Genomic DNA, 24715 nt, shown 5'->3' on the forward strand with positions numbered 1-24715 from the left:
GCATCCAGAGTTTATTTTCATCCCAGGAATGGAAGATGGCTTCTTCGTCACAACCGGAGATCATCTGCAATAACATTTTGTGCCTCATAACTGCTGTCCAACATACCACTAACTACTTAATGGATATAAAATGTTATTCATAATTGTCTAAAACATGCTTCATCAGATCCCAGTGATCTTATTTCATGTTTGTTTAGGAAGACAAGTAAACACTTTTGACAATATGGAGTATGAGAAACGTCCTGCGGTGATTCAAACTGTTACAATCTGAAATCAATGCAGGCCTTTTCTTATCAAGCCCACCAATCCCACTCAATTCAAAATCAGCAGCGAGTTCATTTTAAAAATTCTTTATTAATTTTCTTATAATCAATGTCCAATATTTGAAGCAAGGATAATGAACAAAAGAAGCTGAGCAGACCTCACCGAGGCTTTCGTCCTGGTTGGTTTTTGTCTGATCTAGTTTCTCATTTTTCATATGCGATGGAGGTTCTGCTTTCCTCTTATGGTGGTACGGGGGCAAAGGTGCAAGGAACACAAAACAGGAGGGGAGGGGGAAGACGTTTAAAACCCATCACCCATACAAACACCCTCTTTAGCACAACCACAAAAAAAAAAAACAATGATTCCTGATCATATTTACACCAGCTTTCACTCATTTTTCTAAACCTTAATTACAAACATACACCTATCTTTCAGCGCCACTTCCACCTACATTATCCCTTTGGATTGCTGTTAGATACTAAAGTTTTGCACCAACCATGCTATAAAAATCTACGGAGTGGCAGCCTCATTAGATTTCCTGTTATGTACAACTCGCTGCTCAAAGTGCATCCCGATGGCCGCTGACTTCCACGGCCGTGCTACAGCCGCAAAATTCTTGGTTTGAAATCAATTTTAAAAAGATTTTTATACCCGTACCAAGAAGAAAAATGCCAGAATGTCAGTGGCTCAATGCTCAGATTGAACAGAGAGCGAAGACGCTGCCTGGTGTACGTGTCGGAATGACTGGCAGGACTCGGTGGTGTCATCAGCACTTTAGGAACAGGGGGTCAGTACAAAGTATAGCACCTCAAAGTGGTTTTAAAATCCAGGCACCTTTCAATTCGTCCATTCACTACACAACCTCCAACACACACTTTCAGAGTTTCTTCTATGGCACTTTCAGGTCTGTACAGTGTTAATTAACAAAGGCAAACAACAGACTGAACCATTAACCCGTCTCAGCTTCCCACTGGGAAACAAATCTAAAACCTCAGAAAAATAGAGCTTCTTTTGGACCGCAACGACTCCAGTTGGACAATCCAATGGTTCTGGTATTTGGAATAACTACACTGATTTAAGGACATAATTAACTCACAGGATTTAAAAAGTGGAAGTGCTAAGAGGGATACAAGCACAGCTGGAACAAGAAACAGAATAATAGTAAAAAAAAAACAAAAAAAACAGGTAAGCGGTATCCAAACTGTTCGTTTTTTTCCCAAATTATAGGCAGGTAATGGACCTTCATTTTGCTTTGAGCTGGAAACAAAGCAGGGACATCCGGACCCGTGATTTTCACCATGAACAGCTTCTTCTATAATATCCACCTTTATCATAAGATGCTCTGAAATAAATCAGTTTGTTGTTGGTGTTTTTTCTTCTCTAATTATACAGAAAACAAACTAACTACATGTGGGTTTAGCAAGACTGTTTACAACAAACACTGAGATTGGAAGCTGCAGGTCCTACAAAGACAAATCCGTTTTTGTGGCAAAGACGAAAGAAAAAAAGCTCTTCTTATTCTTTCTATGTGCAGCACATAAAGCATGAACTAGGTGACCAGAGCCGCTACAGCAGACCGTTTACAGAGAGAGGAGGCGGGAACTTTTTTTGGTCCTTTCATGATAAAATCAGTGGAATGTGATTTTCTACAAAAATTTCAGAGTTCATGTGAATGTAGCGGGAAGGAAAGGTATGCATGTCTACATGGAGGTCAATGGAAAAGAAAGCAGGGATAGATTTGTGCAGGTTGAACTAAGACAAGGGATTTGTCATTTGGGGTATTATCTAAATGTTTAATGTTGACTGAAAAACTGGGAGGCCTTTTCTTTAACCGGCATCTAAATTTCAATCATTTTACAGCTACGTTACCTGTTTTCATAGTAGTAAAATGATTAAATTCTCCTCTTTATATAAACGGTCCACTTCACCAAACTTCACTGTTTGAGTCTAAAACAGTCTCGCAGAAAGGGAAAGAAAATACTGTTCAGGAGGTGTAAACACAATTTAAATTTGGCAACATTTTCGTTTCGGGACACGCCAACACAAAACACTGGCACCTACTTAAAAATGAAGAGATATCAGAAAAAGTGGAACTGTTGTCGATTTGGTCAGTCTAAAATGAGACGAATTAAGACCTCTTTTTTAAATCAGCTAGGGGAAATAAAAGACTGAAACAGAATAAAAGGAATGTTCTTTTCATCAAAAAGCAAAAGTACTTTCTGCTAAATTTACCAAATCCTTCTTATTCCACCTGTGTTAGACTGAGGGTTGGGATCTGGCTAAGAAAAAGTTCGTCTGGAATGTTGCTGGGGATCGTTGGCTGGCAGGATTCAGACCAAACGCCATCAGAAAGACAGAGGATTACCGCTCCCGCGCACCCTGAAGTCCCCAGCTAAAGGAACGTCCTGAATTGTAGTGGGATGGGGGGATAAATGGCCCCTAAATGGCAACTTTGGACATCTGCTCTTCAAGTTTGATGATTCGCTTCTCCTGACTGCTGATCAGGTCCTTGAGGGATTTGATTTCTTTCAAGATCTCCTCCATCTTTGCCTCAGATTTCTGTAAAGAACAAGAGACAGATGAGAATCTTAGTTTTCTATAAAAACAGGGCACCAATTTGGCTTTTTCAGGCTGATTTCTAGCTATCTGCAAATTAGTTTTACAAAAGATCACATGTTAAAAGAGAAAAATACTACAGAAAACAGCCAGTTCTGGATATATAAATGCTTTGAGTATTTAAGTCGTCCAGAAATAGTTTCAAACCAACATGCTTTTTTCCCCCCCACCCAACCAAAGTTTTGGGGGGAAAAATATCAGTGAATCCAATTTTAAAATCATATATTTCTTCTTCAGTATACCCACAAAACTTTCAAATATTTTTTTAATTACTCTTTTACTCCTCCAGACTCAAGGTGCAGCAGTTTAAAGTCACAGCAGACCAGACATTTTAAAGTGGCAATCTCACATTGGAAAACACAGAAAATGACATGCAACTCACAATTGATGGAGTTGAAGAAGCAGACTTGTTGGCAGGGCTCGAGTTCTCCGTGTTCTTGTTGACCTTGCTGTCCAAAATGTTCTTTTTGACGACCTTGAACTCTCGGTTCTTGCCGGGGACGTAGCCGTTCTTTAGGGATATGAGAATGGGGTCTCCGTTCTTGCCCTCGAACCACTCCTCCGCCTCCAGGGCGGGGTCCGGTCCCGCTGTGTCCGGGTACAAGTCGTCCTGGAACAGGTCCGACTGGCAAGGAAGGACAAGATATTAAAAACTTCACCTACGACAAGACCAACACACAACGACAAAGAAGATTTTAAGCCAACTTGGTTGTGGACTCACCTTTCTTGGTACAGTCATCACAATAGGCTCACACTTCCTTTCATGCAGTTTATAGAACCTGACAACACAAATACACACTGCTTTATTCACAGTCCAGTGCATAACATGACAGCATACACCATGATTTGGAATTAAGTGCATCATTATGACTTTACTGCCTCCTAGTGGTGAAGTCAGTAAGTGGCTACAGCATTGAATGAGGTTATGGAAAGAACACGAGGGATGTCCTTCCTCCCATCTTTGCTTACCTTGCAATTTCACACTTATTGACATCAAGGCCTCTCTTGGGCATGTACCCCATGCCCCTCTGTGGCTCCTTGCTCACAAAGGTGTTCAGGAAGTGAACGTACGGAGCCTCATCCGTGATCTCAAAGTAACGAATGCTGCTGTCACCCTGCAGGGGAATAAAGCAGCTTGTTTATTCCTGCTGCTTAAAAGATAAAATCTTTTCCTGCTAATCTAATAATGTCAGTTATGCGAGTAACCGATGGCTGAAAAGGAAAGGCACCTTTCCACAGAGGTAAACAACATTGGTGTCTGGATCATAGAAGGGCAGCAGCACCCCATTGCTCGTGTCCATCTCGTTGACGGTCATCGGCTCCTCCATGTTTTGCTGGAGAAACAGGAAAAAATTATATATAGTCAGAGCTTTACGAAACAAAGCTGTTTAGGATCCTTCTGATTCTTGAGGGACACACAAGAGAAGGACTTTGCATGTGTGGGGTCTGGAGGGGACATGAAACAACTCACCGTATTCCAGAGAGCCAGCTGCCTCTCACTCATTCGACTGAAGCCGGTGGTGAGGATGTCGCCGTTGGAGAGGAAAATGGCCCTCATGGGTCGAGCGCCCTCGTGTGCCTTTTCCTTCTCCTGCAAAACACAAAGAGGCGCTTATTGAGGATACCATTATCACCAGTTTGTGTTACTCTATGCTACATGATCAGAGTGAAAATATTGGCGTATAAAAGTGTTCCTACATATTTCTCGTTTTAAACATTTTCTGATTGTTCCAGAATCAAATTTCAAGACTTTTTCTAGGTATTTGATTATAACGTATTCAAATTAAACTGCTTTAATAGTTTCCTTATCTGCAGAATCCACAGATCATGAAGCACAATAAAAATGGCTTCTAATTTGGTTGGTTTTAGCACATTGTGCTGCTTTACCAGCATCTGGACTAACTTCATAGCTCCTTTCAAAATCTGCAATCCTCTACTTTTCAAAAAATTTTATTTGAGAATTTCAATGTAAAAAAAAAAAAAAGCATCTGACAGTTAATTTGGATTCTTTAAAAAATAATTTACTAATTGTGATGCCTTTCCCAAAACAGTAGTTTTCATAGGCTGTTGTTTTAACCAGACTGCAGCTAAACCTGAATTTAAATGCGTTTGAAAAAAAAAAGTAAAAAAAAAAAAAAATCACCTTTTTTGAGTTTTGAATGCATGTGCATGCAGTCAGGAAGTTGAAAACCAAAATTACAGAAAATGATATGCTGATTGCACAAAGTTAAAACCAAGGTGTGATGTGGTTTTCATTTCTCCAAATGTATTCATTTGTTGTCTCCAATCAGGCTCTTGATGTTTGCAGCAATCAAACACCTAGTTTTAGCATAATTGTGCAATAAAAATAAATCTGCACTCGGTACCACAATAACTAGAAACAACCCAGTTTTAATGCATTTTTAAAATCCACTTATAATTACCTCTGACTTTGGGCAAAATAAACAGACACAGAACAGTTTATCTGGAAGTGGCTTACAGCAACAATGGTCTCCTTGCGGGGATCGATGACACGGATCGACTTGTCCTTGCAGGAAGTGCAGATAAGGCTACCGTTGCGGTTCCAGCTCACATTGTAAATGACATCAGGGTGCATGTCCTCCAAGGAGATCATGGCCTCTCCTGTGCCCACATTCCAGATGATTATCTGGTTGTCGCAACCTGGTGAGAGCAGCGATAAATCAGACAACATACACCGTCACTGAGCCAGAAAGGGTTATTGCTGTGATATTATTGTTAAACTTAAAAAGCTGAAGACAAATGCAGGGCTCTTACCGGCACTAAGAAGGACATTTCGTGCCGTTGGGTGCCATGTGATGATTCCCACACGCTTTGAGTGGCCTTCCAGAACCACCACTGGTTCAGACATGGAGGTCACGAGGCCATTCTCAGGAATCTGCCACACCTACAACGGACAAGGATATGAATGAGGCTCAGAAGAAAAGCACACCCACCAAGAGCCGTTCTGGATTAAAATACATTTTTAGTGCGTGTAAAGTCCAGGTTATATTGTATCACTAAAACTAATGACACACTTTCCTTTAAATATACATGATCTTTAATGACATCCCAATCTTGATAAGGAGGCTTTAATATAGAGTCAGCTCAGCCTTTGCAGCTAAAACAGCCTCAACTCTTCAGAAAGGCTTTCCACAAACGTTCACGGGGATATCCATCACAAAGTTGTATAACTGGGTTGAGGTCAAGCTTCTGTGAAGACCAGTAAAGTTCCTCCACACCAAACGTACACAATGTCCTTATGGACCAAATCAGGCAAGTTATCCAATGTGGTTTTGTGCGCAGTAGTATTAAGAGTTTCCTGTAACTTGAAGCGTGCCTCTGAAAAAAATGCAGCCTAAACCATAGTACCACCTCTAAAATCTAAACTTGGCGCAATGCAGTCAATTAAGAACTGTTGAATTTTAATTTCTTTTGGGATTAATAAAGTATTTTTGTTCCGAATTGAAAACCAGCACTAAGTGTATCCTGCTTCAGAGTCTAGCAGTGATGCTAAATCTGACACAACTACAACAGTTCTTCTGGGGTTACAAGTTAAATCTGACACTTTGATTTGCAAGAAATTCCTATTCCAGAAAGCTCTCGATACCCTGCTTTGAACTAATCTGAAGATCATGTTAAAATTGGACTTTTGACTTTTGTAGTTGCCTCAACATGTGCTGTCCTTTGTTTTGTTTTCGGTTTAATACAGAGAAAAGTTAATGAAAAGATTAACTGCACAGGTTGCATCTCATCCTTCACTGACAGCAACCAGCATGGAATTGACTCAATACAGTGTTACTGGCTATAAATATCCTAAATATTATTAGGAACCTGCAGGGGGCAGCATTGACCAAGACATGGGGTAAAGTCACCTTAAAGGGAAGTATAACACCAAAGCAACAGAAACTTAATGTATGAAATGCTCAATAAAAACAACAAAAAAACAAATAAATATTGAAATCAACTGCACAGAAACAAGAGATTAAAGTGTTATGCCATGGAACAATGATCTAGAATCAAGAAAATAAAAAGGCACAACAAAAATGTATTTTAATTTTAAAAAGCATGAAAAAAAATGCAATGCTACAGAGAAAGTTATCCTCAACATCATCAAAAGATCCCAAATTTTATGCACTTTTCTTCAACTTTAATAGCTGGTATGTTTCATCTGTGAAAACTAATCTCTGCATTTAACAGCCCAAATAAGGACATGTGGAGGAAAAAGGAACAACAGTCTCAAAAGAAGTCAGTGACCTCAGCTCAATAAACAGCTAAATCATTCCCCTCCTCTGATTCCTATAACACATATTTCAGTCTAATCTAATCCAGAGTGTGAGGCCTGCACCCACCTCCGAGCTACAGCCAGGCCTCTTCCAATAAAATAAAATAAAAACATGCAAACTTTAATCACTCATTGACCAAATTTTGAGCATTACAGTTTTCTCACTATTAAGATGCATGATTTTAGGTAGAACAGGGAAGGTAAACCTTACCATCACTGTGCAGTCCTCAGAGCCGCTGGCAATGACCTGGTCGTTGTGTGGGCACCAGTCGATGTCCAACACAGGGCCTGTGTGACCACATACTGTTGGGTAGGATTTGTCAATGCGTCCTGACTGTAAAGATAAACAGAACAAGATTAGTCTGAATCAGGTCTGTGTTTTGAAACAGGACAATTCTTCTTCCCAGCTACAGGAAGAAGCGTTCACATACAAAGCTGGATTCTTCCAATGTAAAAACAATAGATGAGTGACATGAGCAAGAAATAAAGGAAATATTCTGAATGTTGTCCAACAAAGAACCAAAATAATATTAATAAAAAAAAAAAACATGCAAATCTTTTTCATTCAAAACAACAACAACAAAAAACCTCCCCAGTGTTTCTGGAGCTACGCAGAAGTAAACTCCGATTAGATTCAGCTCCAACATCTAAGCCATTGTAATTAAAGAACGTCATTAGTGGTGATGTCATGCCAAGACTTAGTTTTACATTTAAGCTAGAAACCCTAAATCAAGCAATGAACTGTGGCCTTTACATAATCTACTTATGCAACTCGTAAACTAAACGGATGGAAATTTCTGACATACAAACACAAAGCTTTATTAGAGACAACAGGTTCTGACACGTTCTCTCCAAATACTAAGCTACCTTAGCGAGCCTTTAGGTTAATATCTTGGGTGTCTAAGACACACCCTAGTCTGCGTTTACTTTCAGTACCACCACAGGGCCAGATGATGTCACTTGCTGAGCAGCCCTGCAGCAGCGCCTCTATTTAAAGCTTAACAGTCTAATAGCAGAAACAGTCTCGCACTGCCTGCAGACACTCCACCATCGTACCAGGAAAGACTGAAGGATAGCTATTAAAACTTAAAAACTGAATATTATGTAATGGACAAACTAGAAACTGGTGAAGATTATTTGACTGGATATAACAGCAGAGCCAAGACTAATTTAGCGCCTATTGAAGTACTTGGAAAAACAGATCGGTTAGATGCACTGTAATAAATGGTCAGTGGACAACTTTGCTGTCCCATTCTTGTTTCACCAGGAAAAGCTTCAGTTTTTAAGAAGCACGGTTTGTATACTAGTCATGTCTGAATGATGCCCCATTCAAAAATAAAATGTGATGGAGGTCAAAAAAAATGGCATCATAACCAAAGTCCCCAAAAAATATAACTTAAAAAAAAAAAAAAACAGGGGACCATAAAATGAAGAGTTTGAGAATAAATACCATCATCCTCCCACCTGCTTTAACTTCCTCCCATCAAAATACCAGGCAGTAAATGCCAAACAGTCTAAACTTTGTAAACACAGCAGAACTGAAGTGTTTGTCTCGTACGTTTGCCTTGTTTTTGTCAGGTTTAGTGGCGAGGTTTGTGAACAGTCAATATCTTGCCTCTGGTTGATAATTCTGGTTGACTTCACTTTAGATAACAAATTTTGCCAGGAGACATGAGCTAAATGATGAGTGGAGCCATTTTCAAAGCAGATATCTTTACGCTACCACCACTTTAGCATGTGTCTATTATTTAAATAGAACTAGTTTTAGACTGAAGACTGGACTGGCCCATGCTCTACTGCAATACTTTTTTCATGTAAAAACATAAATAAATAAAAAATGCAGGTTAAGCAGACCACATTTTCAACTCTGAAGCCGAGATAAAACTTAATCCCTGGACAAATACAGCCACCAAATCAAATGGCCTTCACTGCAACCATGTAAATTATAGTCAAATGTAAAGAGACAAACAGCAAAGGCTTGATAATGTGAAGTACTTAGAAGTACTTTGACATGTTTGAGATTTAAATTCTCTTTGGAAATGGTTTCCTCTGTCTAGCTGCAAGGCCAAGTCTCTCAGGGAAACTAATCTCTTCATCCAAAACAAAATTGATCAGAACGTCATCTACTCTTGATCAAGATATTTGATGTACATTTGATTATCACATTTGACAAAATGAACCGTTTATCGCTTGTTACTGTATCATGTTTTTATGGTGTAAGGTTTGAACTGCCTTGTTGCTGAAATATCTGTACAAATAAACTTAATATACTCCAATTAAAATATAAGCAGCAAGTTCATTTTTACAGAATCACACTTCTAAAATGCCATCTATTTTTTATTTAGTTTTATATTTTTTGCTTTGGTTAAACAAAAGCTTGGTGCTGTTGGTGAAATGGTTGCCTTACTTGGAAGAAAATTATTTTGTTTCTAAATCAGCCACTGGTTAGGAACCTTGACAGCAGCGTTTTGGTTTTTGGCTTGACAAATAGTGGCAAACTATAAAGATCTGGCAGACATGATTCTGCTTGGAAACCAGCATGTACAGTTGGTAAACAAAACTTTTAACATGTGAACATATTTAATGCAAAAATGAAAGGATCTTTGCATTAAATGTTATTTGCATTATGTTCTAAACCTTACCATGAACAAATCACACCCAGAAACCTACTCTGCCCTAGAGTGGCAAAAAGCTAAATCTGACGCCACTGTTGGCAGGAATTTCTGATCCACCATTCAGTGTCAGATAACACTTGTAGTTTGAGAAAAATGTGGCCTTACATGTAGCAGAGTTCACTGGAAATTCCTCTTTCAACAAATAAAACTTTCAACAAAAGGACGAGACTAAATCCCTGCATACCGGACATATTAGATTCTAATGTACTTAACAGCTTATATCAACGTATTCCTGTTCTTCCATTTCCTGAAGGCAACTGGAGCAGGATGCAAAGCAGGAAGGAAATGGAATGAATACCAGGTGTAGCGACAGAAACTACATAAACAAGTGTGAGAATAAATCCTCTGATTAAGATACTGGAGTATTGAAAATACAAAACGCTATCCAAATAATGATACGGTGGATTGCGTTCAGTCCAGTTCAACATCCCTTAGAGTATCATCACAGTCTAACCAGTTCTGGCATGTAAGAATAATCAACAATAATTAGTACTGTACACGTCTACTCATCCTTCACATTGCCAAATACTATAGGAACAGAATGTGCAGTGTCAATGAACCCAATTTAATTTCTACCACATAAACCATCTCAAAATTTCGATGCTTTAGTCTATTGTTATCCAGCACATTCTGAAATGAAATGGAGAAAAAGCTGGACAAAAAAAACTTTAATCAGATATCAGATTAGACCTATTGATCTTCTCAAGAGGAGTGGAACCAAGCAGCAAAACCTTCCTCACCTTTCATAGCTTGGCCAAAAGCATCCAAAAATGTGTGTGTAACCAATAAGAGCGAAGATATGTCAAAAACTTCACCCTTTGATGCAACGCTGCAGCAAACGGGTTTTAGTGGCAAACACTAATTTGCTATAACCTTTGAGGTCTGATCAGCCGATTCAGAGTTATGGCATTTCAAATTACAAATGCAAACCAATTTGTTTTAAGATTTATAATTCAACAGAAAATGTAGTGCAGGTCAAGGTAATAATCTGAAATTAAAACAATTCAGGGCAATTTTCACCATATAGTAAATGTAATTTTTTTGAGGAAGCAAGGCACAATATTAGAAATGAACAGCCCAGAAAGAGTTGCCGTTTTTAATTGTATGATATTGGATCAATACAGACGCCACATATTTGGATGGCAAACAACTCAGGACAAAGGAGCATCGGTAAAGAAGAGAAGTTAAAGAAAAACTTACTGTTAAGTCAGGGTAGATATGAGATTCAAGGTCACCTCTGTGACCGCTACTCATGGTTATGGTAGGGCTTGGTAGCAAATCTGACAAAAGGGAGATGCGCTTTATTACCGTTTCTTTAAAGGGCGAGAAAATTGGTTCTAAATTTGCTCGGCTGTGTAAAACAGCTTTATGCAGATTTTTAGCCAATCTTACTACTTCTGAAATTGTCGCCATGACTTAGGTTTTAATTAATGCATTTTACTTTTTTGAGGAATTTCCCCACAACTTTGTAAGTCATTTTAAAAGCAAACATTTCTGAATGTTATTTAAACAGAAATAAATCATATTGTTTTGTCTGACATGATTTTAAAAAGCAGCTTTATTCTCACCTTTGCATTGCTGTGTTATGACTGTGGCAGGTTCATTGGGAACAGTTATGGCTCCTAATGCTATAAGCAGAGGTCATTTAACAATCTTTCCAGTCACATTGTACTTGATTCAAAAACTAAAAATGAAATGGGGCAAGTGTATAAAAAGCTGCTCTTTCTCTTGGCAGCCTGACTTCAATCGCTCGGCTGCATCACTACATTTTGTCATGTCTATTAATCTTTATTTAATACATGTTTACTAAAAGTGACTTGCAGATATCCTAATTGACCAAAATCTAAAACTGACTTTGCTTCAGTAGAGGACATAAAACCATTTCTAAAACTTCTTCTAGTTACCAGCCAGCCAATAGGTCTGCACAATATTAGAAAAAAAAAAAATGGTAATACGCAAAAATACTGATCAATGTTGTGATATCACATGCAATAGATTCAGTATTGTGAAATGTTGAAATATTTCTGCTTTGGGTTTCATTCTATCCAGCCACTGTAAAATATAAGTAAATACACAATTCAAAGTTTAAATAAGTTGCTTTCAGCTGCCATCTGCCCTTTTGCTACCGAAACAACTTTGTTTTACTTTTTCTTTTGCTCAAGTGTCACAAAATAAATGACAAGAATAGAGAGTCTGGATGCATGTTATTTCAGCTAATTCTTTTTTGCAGTCCAAGCAATTTGCATATTACATAGTGTAATTTTTCATGCAATACAGTGAGCCTAAATATCTAAGGTTATCAAATTGTAAATGGTGTAGGTTTTTGAGTTTTCCCTAACAAAATGTAACCTTAGCTAACAGTAACCAGTGCTAAACAGGACCCTACCAGACTCTGTTAGTGAGTCACTTTCAAATAAGGTGGCCACCAAGTAATCCATAAGTAAAAGAATATCCAAAAAGTGAAATGCACTTGCACCTAAAAGCCATAAAGCAGCTACCCACACAAGATGCAGGGGCTACATGGTCACATACTGCAGCCAAGCAGCTGAATATCTAATATGTTCATGACTAAACTACACTTCCTTTAAGAGGAATGTCTGAGGCCTCAAAACAACCAGTTGCATGGCAACACGTATGGTTGCAGAAAATGAGTGAATCACAAGGCGATGGATACAAAGCACAGCACTGAAACACACACAGGGAAAAAAAACCATGAACAATATTCCCTCAAGGCAAGAGAGGACATTCTTTTCATTCAAATAAGAGGGCTGCACACTTCCTTTTCTTGCAGTTCAACATGTGATTCTCTCTCTCACACACACACACACACACACACACACACACACCACTGAAGGGTCTTCATGCATACTGTCCAGAGCTGCTCAGAGCTCCATGGAAATTTCCACTTTTACAAGCCTTCGAATGGAAGTTTAATGCAAACAGCCGAGGCAGCGAAGGTAAAGGTTACACCTGGATTTTTTTTAGCAATTTATGATCTGGCCTATCTTTATGATGGGGAACAATACCATGCAATAAATACACACAATAAAACTGCCTTCTACAAGTACCAAGCATACACCGAGTGGTGTATACTCCATTGTGCGACAAGAACAACTTCATTAAATTCAGAGAAATTGAGCCAAGAGCTAATTTACTGATTTGGAAGTACGTGTGGAACAAAGGAAAAATAATAAAGATAACTTTCAGTATTGAAGTTCTTCAGATAGATGCTGTTGAGAGAAAACCAAGTATGCTCCCGCTCTGCAAATATACATGCCACAGCATGTTGCTGCCAATCGGGGGCAGTCTCAACAACACAATGATCTTCAGTTTAGCGTGGGCTAGTCTTGGTTGAGCTGCAGATTCTGTCATTCTGCCGAGGAAGGGAGAAAACTCAAATGAGCTCCCAAGTGGGAAGGAATGACATTAAAGATTAAAAAGTTCTTCATGACAATAATACCAGAGTGTGAAGCAATCGTTTTGGTATGAAAGAAAAAGAAAAAAAAAAATCTGAAGAGTTGACGACACCCTGTAGGTGAGAGCAGCCAAAGTAAGACGTTTTTTGAGACGACATCTTAAATCTGTCCTTAGTACAGTTAGCATTACCAACTAATCAGACTGTGTATTAATTTTAGAATGGAGGCCTTTCACCGTTTCATTTCCAAAATTTAGCATGTTTCATAACAGAATCACTCGGTAGTAATTTTCACACTGTAGAGTGTTGTTCAAAGCAATACATAATGTTTCTAGTGTATAATGTGTGTAGTGAGAAGAAACAGGTCTTTAGTCGAGCTGCACATATTCAGATTGTGTCCGCCGTCTGATTTCTCCGTCCATTTCTAAAGGTAGCTATGTGGAAGACTGCATCTGAATATCCAGACGTCTTTCACTCTGGAATGTGAGATTAACTCAGACATAAATACACAGACTGCTAAGCTCAACATTATTTATACATGTCACATATTTAGGTTTAAAGTTGCCTCTTAATTTACTGAATATAAAAGTTTTGCATTGGCCCATGAAGAGTCAGAACTGACTGATAGAGGATCTTCAGATTAGGGTGTTGGCAAGAAGGCCTTCCAGCATGAAAGACTTTGAGTTCATTAAAAAAATGTAAAGTATTAAAGTACAAGTCCAAACAAGCTGGTCAGCAAACACGAGGAGAGTTTGATTGCCACAATGTTAATTTGTATCAATACAATTAATAAGGACATACAGGTACATGACTTTTGACAAGATTTCTACATATTTTACACTGATTTATTTTATCACTTTGTATCAGATACAAACTTTTTGGTTGAACCGACTTAATTTTAAATCCAAATCTGCAAGTATGAATAATTGTGGACTTGACTATAACGATTTCCATGTCCAATTGTGTTGCCAGTTTGTTCAAGGTCCAGATCAGGCGGTTCATGCAAGTTAAATCTTCAATGAATTTCACATTCATCGAGTTCCTGCTGTATTATTGATCAAAAAGTTCATAAAGGATATTTGTACATCCACAGAGGGGAATGCCTTTGTGCAAATGTTATCAAAATCTATTGCCTTTCGCCCCATCCATGTGCAGACAGTTTAGCTAAAATTAGTCCACATTACTACAAATAATCTGGAGTTTATAAAAAAATGCATCTTATCTGTAAAACCGGACAGCCAGATTGAAGCAGTAATATCAATTCCAGATGTGTTTTGAAGTTGTGCCATTTACAGCATGCTTTTAATTAGACGTGGAGGGAGAGGATGAGGGGGGGAAACACACTGGAGTCTACACCTGTTTTTAGTAAAAATGAAGCAGATTAAATTCAGGGCTTGCTGCTTAAAAATAAATAAATATGTAAAACTTTAAGCCCCGACAGACTAAATTAAAACAACTATTTAAAAATCGGCTATGAACACAATTAATATCTTTCTGATACAGACGACATCTGACTTCAACCCAGCTCTATCATCTTGAGCGCTTCTCTCATTTTGGCCTATCCCAGTTTTCAGAATTGCACCGACACGGCATGAAGCAGCCAATGGCAGAGCATGAGGAAATGGTCTTGGAAGCCTGTCAGGCAGGGAGCAGTGAATGACCATATATGGTAAAATCTGCAGTCAGCAGGAATGGGCGGTAAAGGCAGAGAGAACTGAGCAATACAGAAGTCTTTAAACACAAACTGACCAAAGTATTGTGAAAGACGTGGGATATAATGTACATCCAAAAGGTTTATGCACTCAGAGGCTGAATGAAGCTCGGTTAGAACTAAAGATGGTGTGAAAGGACAAATATTGTGTCATTGTACACACACCCTGGGATTACTAAAAGCTAAGACTGAGCACAGGATGAATGGATCATTGAGGGAATGAATCCAAATCAAATAAACTCCACATACAGTGGATAACAGTGGGCACGCACACAGCATGGAAAATAAATGTTTCAGCTAAAACAATGTTAAAAATGTTCCGATGCATGTATAAATCACTGTCAATTTTTTTCCCCGCAGATTTAAATCAAAGTATTTGGAATAACTTCCCTTTTCCTATTAAGCACATACAGAAAGGAATCACCAAATACTTGCTAGTTGCCATCACTCCCACAACTTCCTTCATATGGAAATCAGGGAATAAATTAGCTGGTGTTCAACTAAGAATGAGAAGTGGAGATTCAAAGCATGAGGGACGAGAAAAGAAATCTGTTTAGCTGGACATCTGATCCCCCCCTGTGTGTGTGAGAGAGAGAGTGTACATATATATACTCTTGTTCTGACAGAATGAATAGCAATAATCATATCTGTGCCGAGTCGGGGGAACCTGCTGCATTAACCCACAGCCTAGGGAGTCAAACAAAGAGCCATCCCATCACAATATGAGGCTTCAAATTAGCTTAAAAAACTGCAAGTACCTCTGAATTATTGATGACACTCAAATTTCTAATAAAAAAACAAACAAACCAGATATATGAGAACATAGGAATGTAGAAAAACATTTCTTTAAACTCCTATTGTTACACCACAATAACAATGACTGGCTTAATTGTGAAGGGGGAAGGAGCATGATCATACTTCTAGCAAACTAAACCCCCAGCCCCTCCTCCCAATACTAAAATGCAATAATGACAAAAGGCTTCAGAGGGAGTAAGTGCAGGACAAAGGCCCAGAGCAGCTGGCTGCCTACAGAGACGTATAGCTGCACAGCACAAGCAGATGGGCCAACAGAACAGATGCATCAGAGATGGGAGGATTGCAGCAGTAACAGCACCAAAATAAAACAAAACCCAAATAAATCACACTTTCAGTTTTAAGCATTGATTATGGCTTACAGCTAGGGGGAACCAGAAACTAGAGTAACACTTAATAAAAATTCACGTATAATTTAACAATGAACTACACGATGATGAAGAAAACTCGACATGTCCATATTAACTCCTACCGCAAAGAGGGTAAAATGTGGAAGAGCAACAAAGTTGGGTTTCACAGAGTGCTTTATCAAACAAAAGAAAAAGAAAGTTAAGTGGAAGAAAAAAGTACAGGAGAAAGTTGGCACAAGCAGCAAGAAAAAAACCACAGCCATGAGAGCATTGTGAAGCAATGCCAATTCACAGAAACACTCACAAGCTACAGACGCAGAATGGAGTCACTGCTTCAATGGCCACCAAACAGCAGCCACATCCAGGAGACAATCGCAGTCGTGTTAAACCACTCCAGAACCAGAGATGACAACACAGGTCTCTATTAGAGCTAGAGAGTAAAATGACTACCCTGTTGCTCAATGGGTCAAAATTCTCTTTAGATGCAGATTTAATTTTCCAGCTGGACAGGCCACACTTCCAAAAGTACCCATGTCTGGTTTAATGCCCATCACTGTCCTTGTTTGGCCAGCAAACGCTCTTGCCTTAAGCCTCAGTCTCTGTGGGGATCAAGAGGAATATGAGATACAAGAAACCCAACAAGACATTCAAGCTGATGGCCACCATTAAAGCAACCCAGGCTCCCTTGACCCTCCAGCATCCCTCCAGGATGCTGCAATGTTTTCTTTGCGATTGATGCAGCCTAAAATTACCGATTTTGTGGCACCTTTTTCAAAAAGTTGTAGTCAAAGTTACAGATTTTTTCTTAAACCTTTGTTTAGCCAGGATAAAACCCTGTGAGATCAAAGATGTCTTTCACAAGAGTGTCCTAGCATATAGTTAAAACAGTTAGTTACAAGCTTCATCTTTGCCATAATATGGTATTACAAAAAAAGTTGAAGTTGTTGCACATAACCTCCTCTTTTCTTCTCTTTCTCTCATCAATTATAATCCCTCCTTACCTGAGAAGACCCTGCATCATCGTCCTGCTGCTGGCCTCTGGTCTAATGTCCCCTCCCTCACTGATCTCTCTATTGTGACAAACTTTTCTATTAAATATGTAGAAAGCAACAGAGGGCATAACTTCTGTACAGAAATTAAAGAGGATTGGGTTTATTCCTGGCATTAAGAAGCAAGGGGTGTAAAATAGATAACATTTAGTATTCTTCTTAACCAGCTTAATATTATAAACTAAAATAGATGAATGATTTAGCCAACATTTGCTGCATGTAGCAGCATTACTCAGCTTACAGTTTGTTTGGAAGAAAACAGCAAAGTCTTTTTTGCTTTTTGGCTCTGGCTAGTTGCTGAACATGACGGACCCTGGAGCTCTCCCTTCACTGATCAGATCCACAGTATAACCAGCGTCAGACTGTGAACGCTCGCGGTGCGTTTAAAGACGCCTCGGACGTTGTGAAACAGGAAATTAAATCAGAAATTATCTACCTGGTTAAAATTTAGCTGAGTTGCAGTGATTGGTCAGAAAAGAAGGAAACGTTAAGGTGACTGGTCAGATTTGCACAAGAGATGGCGAAAATTGCATGTACGCGCAAAATTTGCAAATGAAAAATGAATTTGTGTCAATAGTTGTGATCGCAACATTGCAACTTCCTGGAGGGACCTCATCACAACCACAGGCTGATCGAATCCACATCACAATCCACCGTGTGGGGGTAAAAAAATTAATCAGACATAAACTACCCTGCTGCTGCAGTTCATCACTTAAAACACACACACACGCGCACACACACAGAAATTGTACGGTGTTGCTGCTGTGAAGTTTTGTTAACAGTACAAAAATATGTTTTGCAAACGACGAGGAAGTGACTTTTACATGTTCTATTTTTATAAAGGGTGAATTTCCACTTAGTTATTAGTTTTGTCCTAATCAAGGAAGTTAAAACATGACCACTGTAATAAAATATGCAAAAATGAGGTTGTAGCTATAAAAAATGTCACAGCATCAACTCTTGTAGAATATAACTCTTGGTATTGGCAGGATAATGTGCAGGGAATCCATATAAAATGAATTACTTCAATTTACATTTTTATAAAATTCTGGTTTCCTGAAAATGAACTTTTGGTTTATTGGAACATAACACACACAGAGTCCAGGTTTACAAGAGTAATTCACTGTTTCTACTGCTTGCAGGAACAGTTTTTGTCCCACTTCAGAGCTGTACAGCCTCCTGATGCTACATAGTTTTTTTTCCAACAAACTTTTTATAATTCAGAAACCTATTTAAGAATTGTACAAAGATAAAAGGCTGAAATGATCTAAAGAACAAAAAGCAAAAATTAAAAAAGGGAATCTCCATTATTTCCAAGGAAAAAATCCTTTCCACTCGCCAAATTGTGAACCCGGTTCATTTGCTGTACTCTGCAAACTGTCTTAAGTCATAAAATACATACAAAGCTCTTCTGAAAGATAGTGTTCCCTTTCAGCTCCAGTTTCTCAATGAATAGGTCAAACGCTACAGCTGAAGGACTGGTCTTTCAAGTTCTAGCCCATCAACCTAAATGCAAGGCGGTCTGAAAATGTATCCGTTTTTCCCACTGTCCGATTTGAGGTAATTGCCCCGGGGTTTTCTTCAGCAGCAGATGTAGTCGTGAAAGCAGAGTTTGTTCTCTGGCTGCACCACCGCTGTGCATTCACATGGCATGCAGAGGGCAGCTCACACAAAGATAGACGCAGAAAGAAGGGCAGCAGGAACGTGAAAGCCCTGAGCCCACAGCCCACCTCCAGCACAAGCCCTGCATTGAATGAGGTGCTGAGAGGTGTAAGCTGTGCGATGACAGCCCTGAGGATCCAGTTCCCATGCCAGATCCTTCTCATATGACATAGCAGAGTACCACTGTACATTAATTACAGACTTTGGGCAGATCTGTCAACAGATTGCAGTGCTTATGTCGCTCATAGTGTTAGAACCTGCCATCCCGCCAGTGTCTGCCTCTGCTGAAAAGAAACAAGAGGCTAAACGGTTAACTGCCATTAACCATGCTGACATCAAAGGGTTTGGGTTTTTTGCTTTTAAGTAGGACAGAGGCTGGTTTAAGATGCGGTTTAACCTCTGCCACACATTAATTAATCCCATTATGACAGCACATTTAAAGACAAGAAGCAAGTACACTCAGTTACTTTGTTTACATCAAGACGCTCTATAAAAGCAGTCTTGCCCAACAAAAGTCTTAAATCTTAGGAGTGATTCCTTATATGGAGAAAAAAATCAGGACACTGTTAACTTCAGAGCTCTGGAGTAGTTTCAGGTTTACACATAAGGGCGTGTCAAGCAGCCTGCTGGTAAACATTAATCCCAGAATACACCGACTGGATGGTTCAGCAGAAACGAGGTAGTGCTCGTTACAAATGACCATTTGTTTTATTTAAAAAAAAGAAAAGTGGAAACTAACCAATGCATCCCTTTAAAATAAAAACACAGATATTTCATGTTAATTTTGCATTCATCCAAATATGTGTTCAATTTAACTGGACAAAGTAATCATGTGTATGCAACACCAACAGGACAACAGGACTTCCTTCAGCTAAAGATAATGATCCACTGGGAAGAAAAAAATAAATAAAATGACTGTCATCGATCAGCACAAGCCCCAACAGGCCACTTGGAGAGGAAAGGAGACTTGAAGTTGAGAGTTTTCTTCATCAGTGAGGGTTTGAAAATTCATGTCGGAAAAAGAAACCCATATTTTCTGTGACAAATTAAGATGTACAGGCTGCGAAATAAAGCACAAGTTAAAGGCTGAATAGAGCAGAGATTTGCTCAGTTTCAGCCTTTTTAGCTTTCAACAAGCTCTGCCTTTCATGAAACATGCTGGATATGTAAAATGTTTTAACCCTTTCAAAAATCTCAGAACGAAGGTATGATCTGTAATCTACTGCCGAGTCAGAAATCAGACTTTAAGCAAAAAAAAACACTCATCAGCTCATCTGGATCTCTCCATCTTCCTCCAATGCCGCATGTACAGTAAATACAAACATTTTCTACATTATCGAAAACTTACCTTATGAAGAGGGAGAACGAGAAAAGCTCCACCGCCGCTGGCCTCAATAATTATGGCAACAAACTTGGGGTTGACTGCACAGAAGGAGCTGTCCCATGTGACCCTTGAGACCCGAATGTCATCGTAGCATTGGTCATACTTCACCGCCTGGCCAAAGATATGACGGAATTTGCTCTGTCGTACAACTCGTCTCATATCTGCAGGGGGAGAAAGAAAAAAAGTTGCATGCAACATCTGGAAAATTAAGGCTCGCTTTGCTGAAATTAATGAATATAAAAGAAAAGCTACATTCTGCAGAGTTGTAGTGAGGAGAGTGAAATATTTAAGACGTTCAAATGTCGGTGAACTTCTTACTGCAAACTGAAAGCATTTCTTTCACTTGGAAGCAACATGTATGTAGATGTGTTAGGCTACTGTGTGTGTGTGGGTTTTTTTAAACATATCACTGGTTATTTTGACAGCTGAAAGCAATCCCATGTTATGTAAATTGTACGTATATTTTATGGGGGGAAAAAAGTGTAATATCTTAAAGCCTTTTTAAAGGGTTCCTAGTTATTTCAGGATCCCATCTTCCAATAGGTCGAATATTAAACAAGAACGTTTATCAGTGGAACAGGACAGAGAGGTCCACTTCCAGAAGAGGATATGCCATACCCAACCCAAACAAAAAGACTTTGTGGTTGTTTCAGGGAAAATCCTCACAAGACAAAAATCTGCTGGCAGACAAGAGCTCTGGAAAACATGCTCATTCAGAGGATTGGGTCCCACAGCTCTCTCTACAATAACACAGCACTTCCAAAAATAATGGAAAAGCTGGCCAACATCAGATTAAAAAGAAAAAAAAAGGAAGGGGAAAAAAAAACAAAAAAAAAAAAACAGGCCCGACTTCACCTACAACCTACAGAGACAACTTCCATAAATCACTTTCAAAAGCTCCTCGTGTCTTATTTTGAAAATTTACTTTGATACGCCCCACAAACGCATTTCCAGGCTGAGTCACCACGACCAAAACGACCCACAGGATGTGGGACATGTTTTGCAGGTGGTTTTCCCATTGTGTGTGTACATGCGGGCAAAAAAGAAAAGAATCGGCAATGAGGAGAGATAAAGAATGTGACTTAAGCTGCTGCGACTCGTTTTCCCGACACAAAACAAGAATTGCAACATAAGAAGCGTGTTGATTCTGCTAGAAGAGGGGAGTGACCAAACGCTTCCATAAAACTAAAGTCATGTGGGCTGGTAATCAAGCAATAGTGCGGGGTGGGGCTTGTTTGCTTACACTAATATCACTAATAAAACTCGGGCTCAGTGCACCTTTTAACCCAAACTGCACGATTAGTTAACACACAGGTCAGCAATGCATCAAAACAAGTGAAAAAGTAAACATAACTGCATTCTGATCATTTATAAACCGTTTCTCTCATGTATCCAACATGAAATCTGCTGATCGTCAGGAATGTCTGCACACGTACACAAGGCAGCTCCAAGGAAGTCAGACGTCATTCTGCTCAACGAAGGTGAAATGGTGTAAGGAAATAACAGTGACCTGAGGACATTTTTGAAAAGGGACAACATGTTTGTGCCTGCATTAAAGAAATGAGATGTGATGGCACAACTGCCTTCAGATCAGATTATGGTGAATGCTGGTGTGACACGGTACCCAGGAGGCTTGAGACAGGGATAAAGAAGAAAAAAAAAAAAAAAAAACGTCTCACTGGGAAGGATTTTTAAATATAGATAACTTAATTTATTTTTTTTGTTTCCCCTTGAAGTCATTTCTCTCTGCACCCGCTGTATGAAGCAAGAAATGTTTTGAGGTTCCTTTGAAAAGCAACTGTTAAACGTACAGCTCAACTAAACCAGAGCTGGTGAGACAGGAAAAACTGGCCTTCAGTTTCCAAAGTGGGTGGCGGTTTAGAGTTTTACAGGACGTCAGCAAATCATTCAATGCAACGCTTACAACTTCCACAGATGTGTGATCCAGAGGATTGAAAGAACAAAAAAGGAATTACAAAAATAGGTAAATCTACCACCAGGCCACAGGTCAACGAGCTAAAAGACTTTTGGTACAGACACAAAGTTAAACGACAATATGACCTCCAAAAAGCAAAAAAAAAAAATGGCTTAAATGTAAATTCAAGAGAGTGAGGTGATCTGTCCATTTATCTGAAGTAAAACTTTTCATAAAGACTCCAACATGCTCTAGCTTCCTTCTTTTAGCAGCCCTCCTCCAGAGCAAATATGGATACTCTGGTTTCTTGCTAGAGTTGGAAAAACATGCACGTCAGGCTAAATGGTCTCTCTAAATTGATCTTATGAGTAAGTGTGTATGCACATGGTTGCTGGTCCAGTGTCTTCATGTTGACCTGTGAATGACGTCTGACCTGTCAGGGATGTCCCTTGCCTCTTGCCCCAATGGCCACAGGACACAAGCAACAGTCCTCTAGCAAGACTACGCTGATAACTGTGTGTAAACAATAGATGAACCAACATAGTACATCAAAAATGTGACCGTGTAATAATATATTAGAAAAGTTAAAAGCTTAATAATCAAATTATTTTAATTTGACCATTCCTATATAGCTGGATCTCAATCTATTACCAAGTTGTGTCATAAAAGCAGCTGCATATTCACTTCAAATCTATGTTTTTTTCTCCTTGCATTTTCTGATATTTGGCTAATTTTTGAAAACCCTACAGAAGACAAACAGCTAAAAGTTTTGGTCTTTCGTGTATATGTATAAAGAATCCCTGAGGACGCCATGCGTTACCTGAATGAACATCTGGTCACCGATTGAACCAGAAAGCAACACATTTTTAAAAAGCTTTTGTAGCAATGGTAGTCTTTACTGTGTTTTCAGTGAGAGAAGAGGGGTGTGCATTAAAGACACTACAGTGGAGACATGATGTTTCTCACTGCACCAGATGTCTAGCATTTGTTTGTCTCCAACACTGAAAACTTTGTTCACCTAAATTCTTAACAGAAGTAAATTCAAATGTAAAAAAATAAACCTTTACTTCTGTCTCTGCTTTGCTAGTCTTTTTGTTTAGCCAGCGTAGCAAAATATTAGTCCTTTTAGCATTTAAAGTGCAACAGCCGTTTTTGTCCCTTGAGTCACAAAGCATTTTAGTAATGAATCTTCACCCAACTGAGCATAGAAAAGCTAAGTCTGGAAATATTTTGTCCTTTTACTGTACTTTAAGTTTAATCAAACCTTAAAGTACAGATCTAGAGCACAAGCTTAGTGTCAGAACACATTTGCTGCAACTTTTGCTGAAGACGTGCTGCTTAAAAACAAACTTATTAAAAAGTCTTTAAAATACATTTGCCAGAAAAACCAGTAGAGTAACTGGAGTTAGCTATAAATAATCCAGTATAGCTCTTCCCCCAATCGTTGCTGCCAACTGCTAGTCAGCAGGATGCAGAAAGCCTATATAACACTTTCAAATCTGTTACAATCGAGACAAATTCTCAGTCTGAAAATATTTTTGATGATGAAAAACAGGTGTGGAATCTAAAAGAGCACCATTTCTGTTTTAAAACTACAGCTGCCAAGCTATGAGTGGCATGTTTGTCAAGCAATCTGCAGCAGGACGTCTACCAATGAAAATAACACGCCTACTTAACCAACCAACCAACATCAGCTTGTTAGGCTTGTGCTACCGTAAAGCAAAAATATTCTGCAATCTATTTATGTCATTGATTTGATAACATGGTATTTTAAGACAAACCTAAAGCATACCAGCAAATGTCTAATACACTATAGTACTTTTGTTCCATTGGAGATGTTATTACTGCTGCCATTTTTAAAGTTACTGCAAGAAAAGCATTTCGCATTTTATTCCATAGCTCCACTTATAAAGGGGGCTGAACTGAAGGGCTTATGGACACAATGCATAAAAATCCAGAAGAATCACATTTTAAAAAATCCTAGCTTTAGTAATGTTTAGTCTTCTTTATTCAAGACGAAAACAATCAAACTTCACTGATGACATTTTCCATGTCCTTGCTGTTTATTCATGCACTCTACAAAGCTGCACTCACAATGGATGAAGGAAAATTGTTTGCAACTTCTATAAACATTGCTAAGTGCTTTAATATGAGCACTCAAGACACTGCTTTAGATAAAAATGCAAAAAGTTCACAAAAAATCAACTCTTTAAAATAGTATTCTTAAACTAGAATGCAATGGCTGACAAATGGATTTGCAGATATAACACAGACAAGTAATTTCTCTGAAAGCACAGGAAAGCTCAATATTAAATTAATAATGTGCACTGTTTAAACTGATCTAATAAATACAAAGAAATGTGTAAGTCACAATCTCCCAAGTCCGAGTTGCATCCAGCTGACAGCAGCAAAAATCTGAAAGTTCTGTGTTAGTGTTTTACGTTCATCTTTTTTGAGTCCTTACTTAAAAATGCTTACAGACCTATTTTACCCACACTTAGCTTCCCCTGTCACAACACACACTTCCATGATGCCACCTCAGAGCGCTCCACAGTGTCTGTTCTTTGCCTTTTGCTACC

At 38.8% G+C, this 24715-nt stretch overlaps 1 protein-coding gene across 2 annotated transcripts in view; it reads right to left on the reverse strand.

Annotated features, from left to right (window-relative positions):
- Positions 1-334: 334 nt before the first annotated feature.
- coro1ca (coronin, actin binding protein, 1Ca) overlaps positions 335-24715 on the reverse strand; it is a 32720-nt gene continuing 8339 nt past the window's right edge. For both annotated transcript variants that reach the window (XM_007559140.2, XM_007559141.2), the window contains exons 2-11: positions 20186-20382; positions 7374-7496; positions 5656-5785; positions 5360-5541; positions 4352-4471; positions 4110-4214; positions 3850-3995; positions 3602-3659; positions 3263-3505; positions 335-2823 (exon numbers count right to left, since the gene is read on the reverse strand). In XM_007559140.2, the coding sequence (XP_007559202.1) occupies positions 2704-2823; positions 3263-3505; positions 3602-3659; positions 3850-3995; positions 4110-4214; positions 4352-4471; positions 5360-5541; positions 5656-5785; positions 7374-7496; positions 20186-20382 (1424 nt within the window). In that variant the 3' untranslated portion in view covers positions 335-2703. The remainder of the gene's footprint in view (positions 2824-3262; positions 3506-3601; positions 3660-3849; positions 3996-4109; positions 4215-4351; positions 4472-5359; positions 5542-5655; positions 5786-7373; positions 7497-20185; positions 20383-24715) is intronic.

This window comes from Poecilia formosa, unplaced genomic scaffold (genome assembly GCF_000485575.1).
Source record: "Poecilia formosa unplaced genomic scaffold, Poecilia_formosa-5.1.2 Scaffold103, whole genome shotgun sequence".
NCBI classification, from domain to species: domain Eukaryota; kingdom Metazoa; phylum Chordata; class Actinopteri; order Cyprinodontiformes; family Poeciliidae; genus Poecilia; species Poecilia formosa.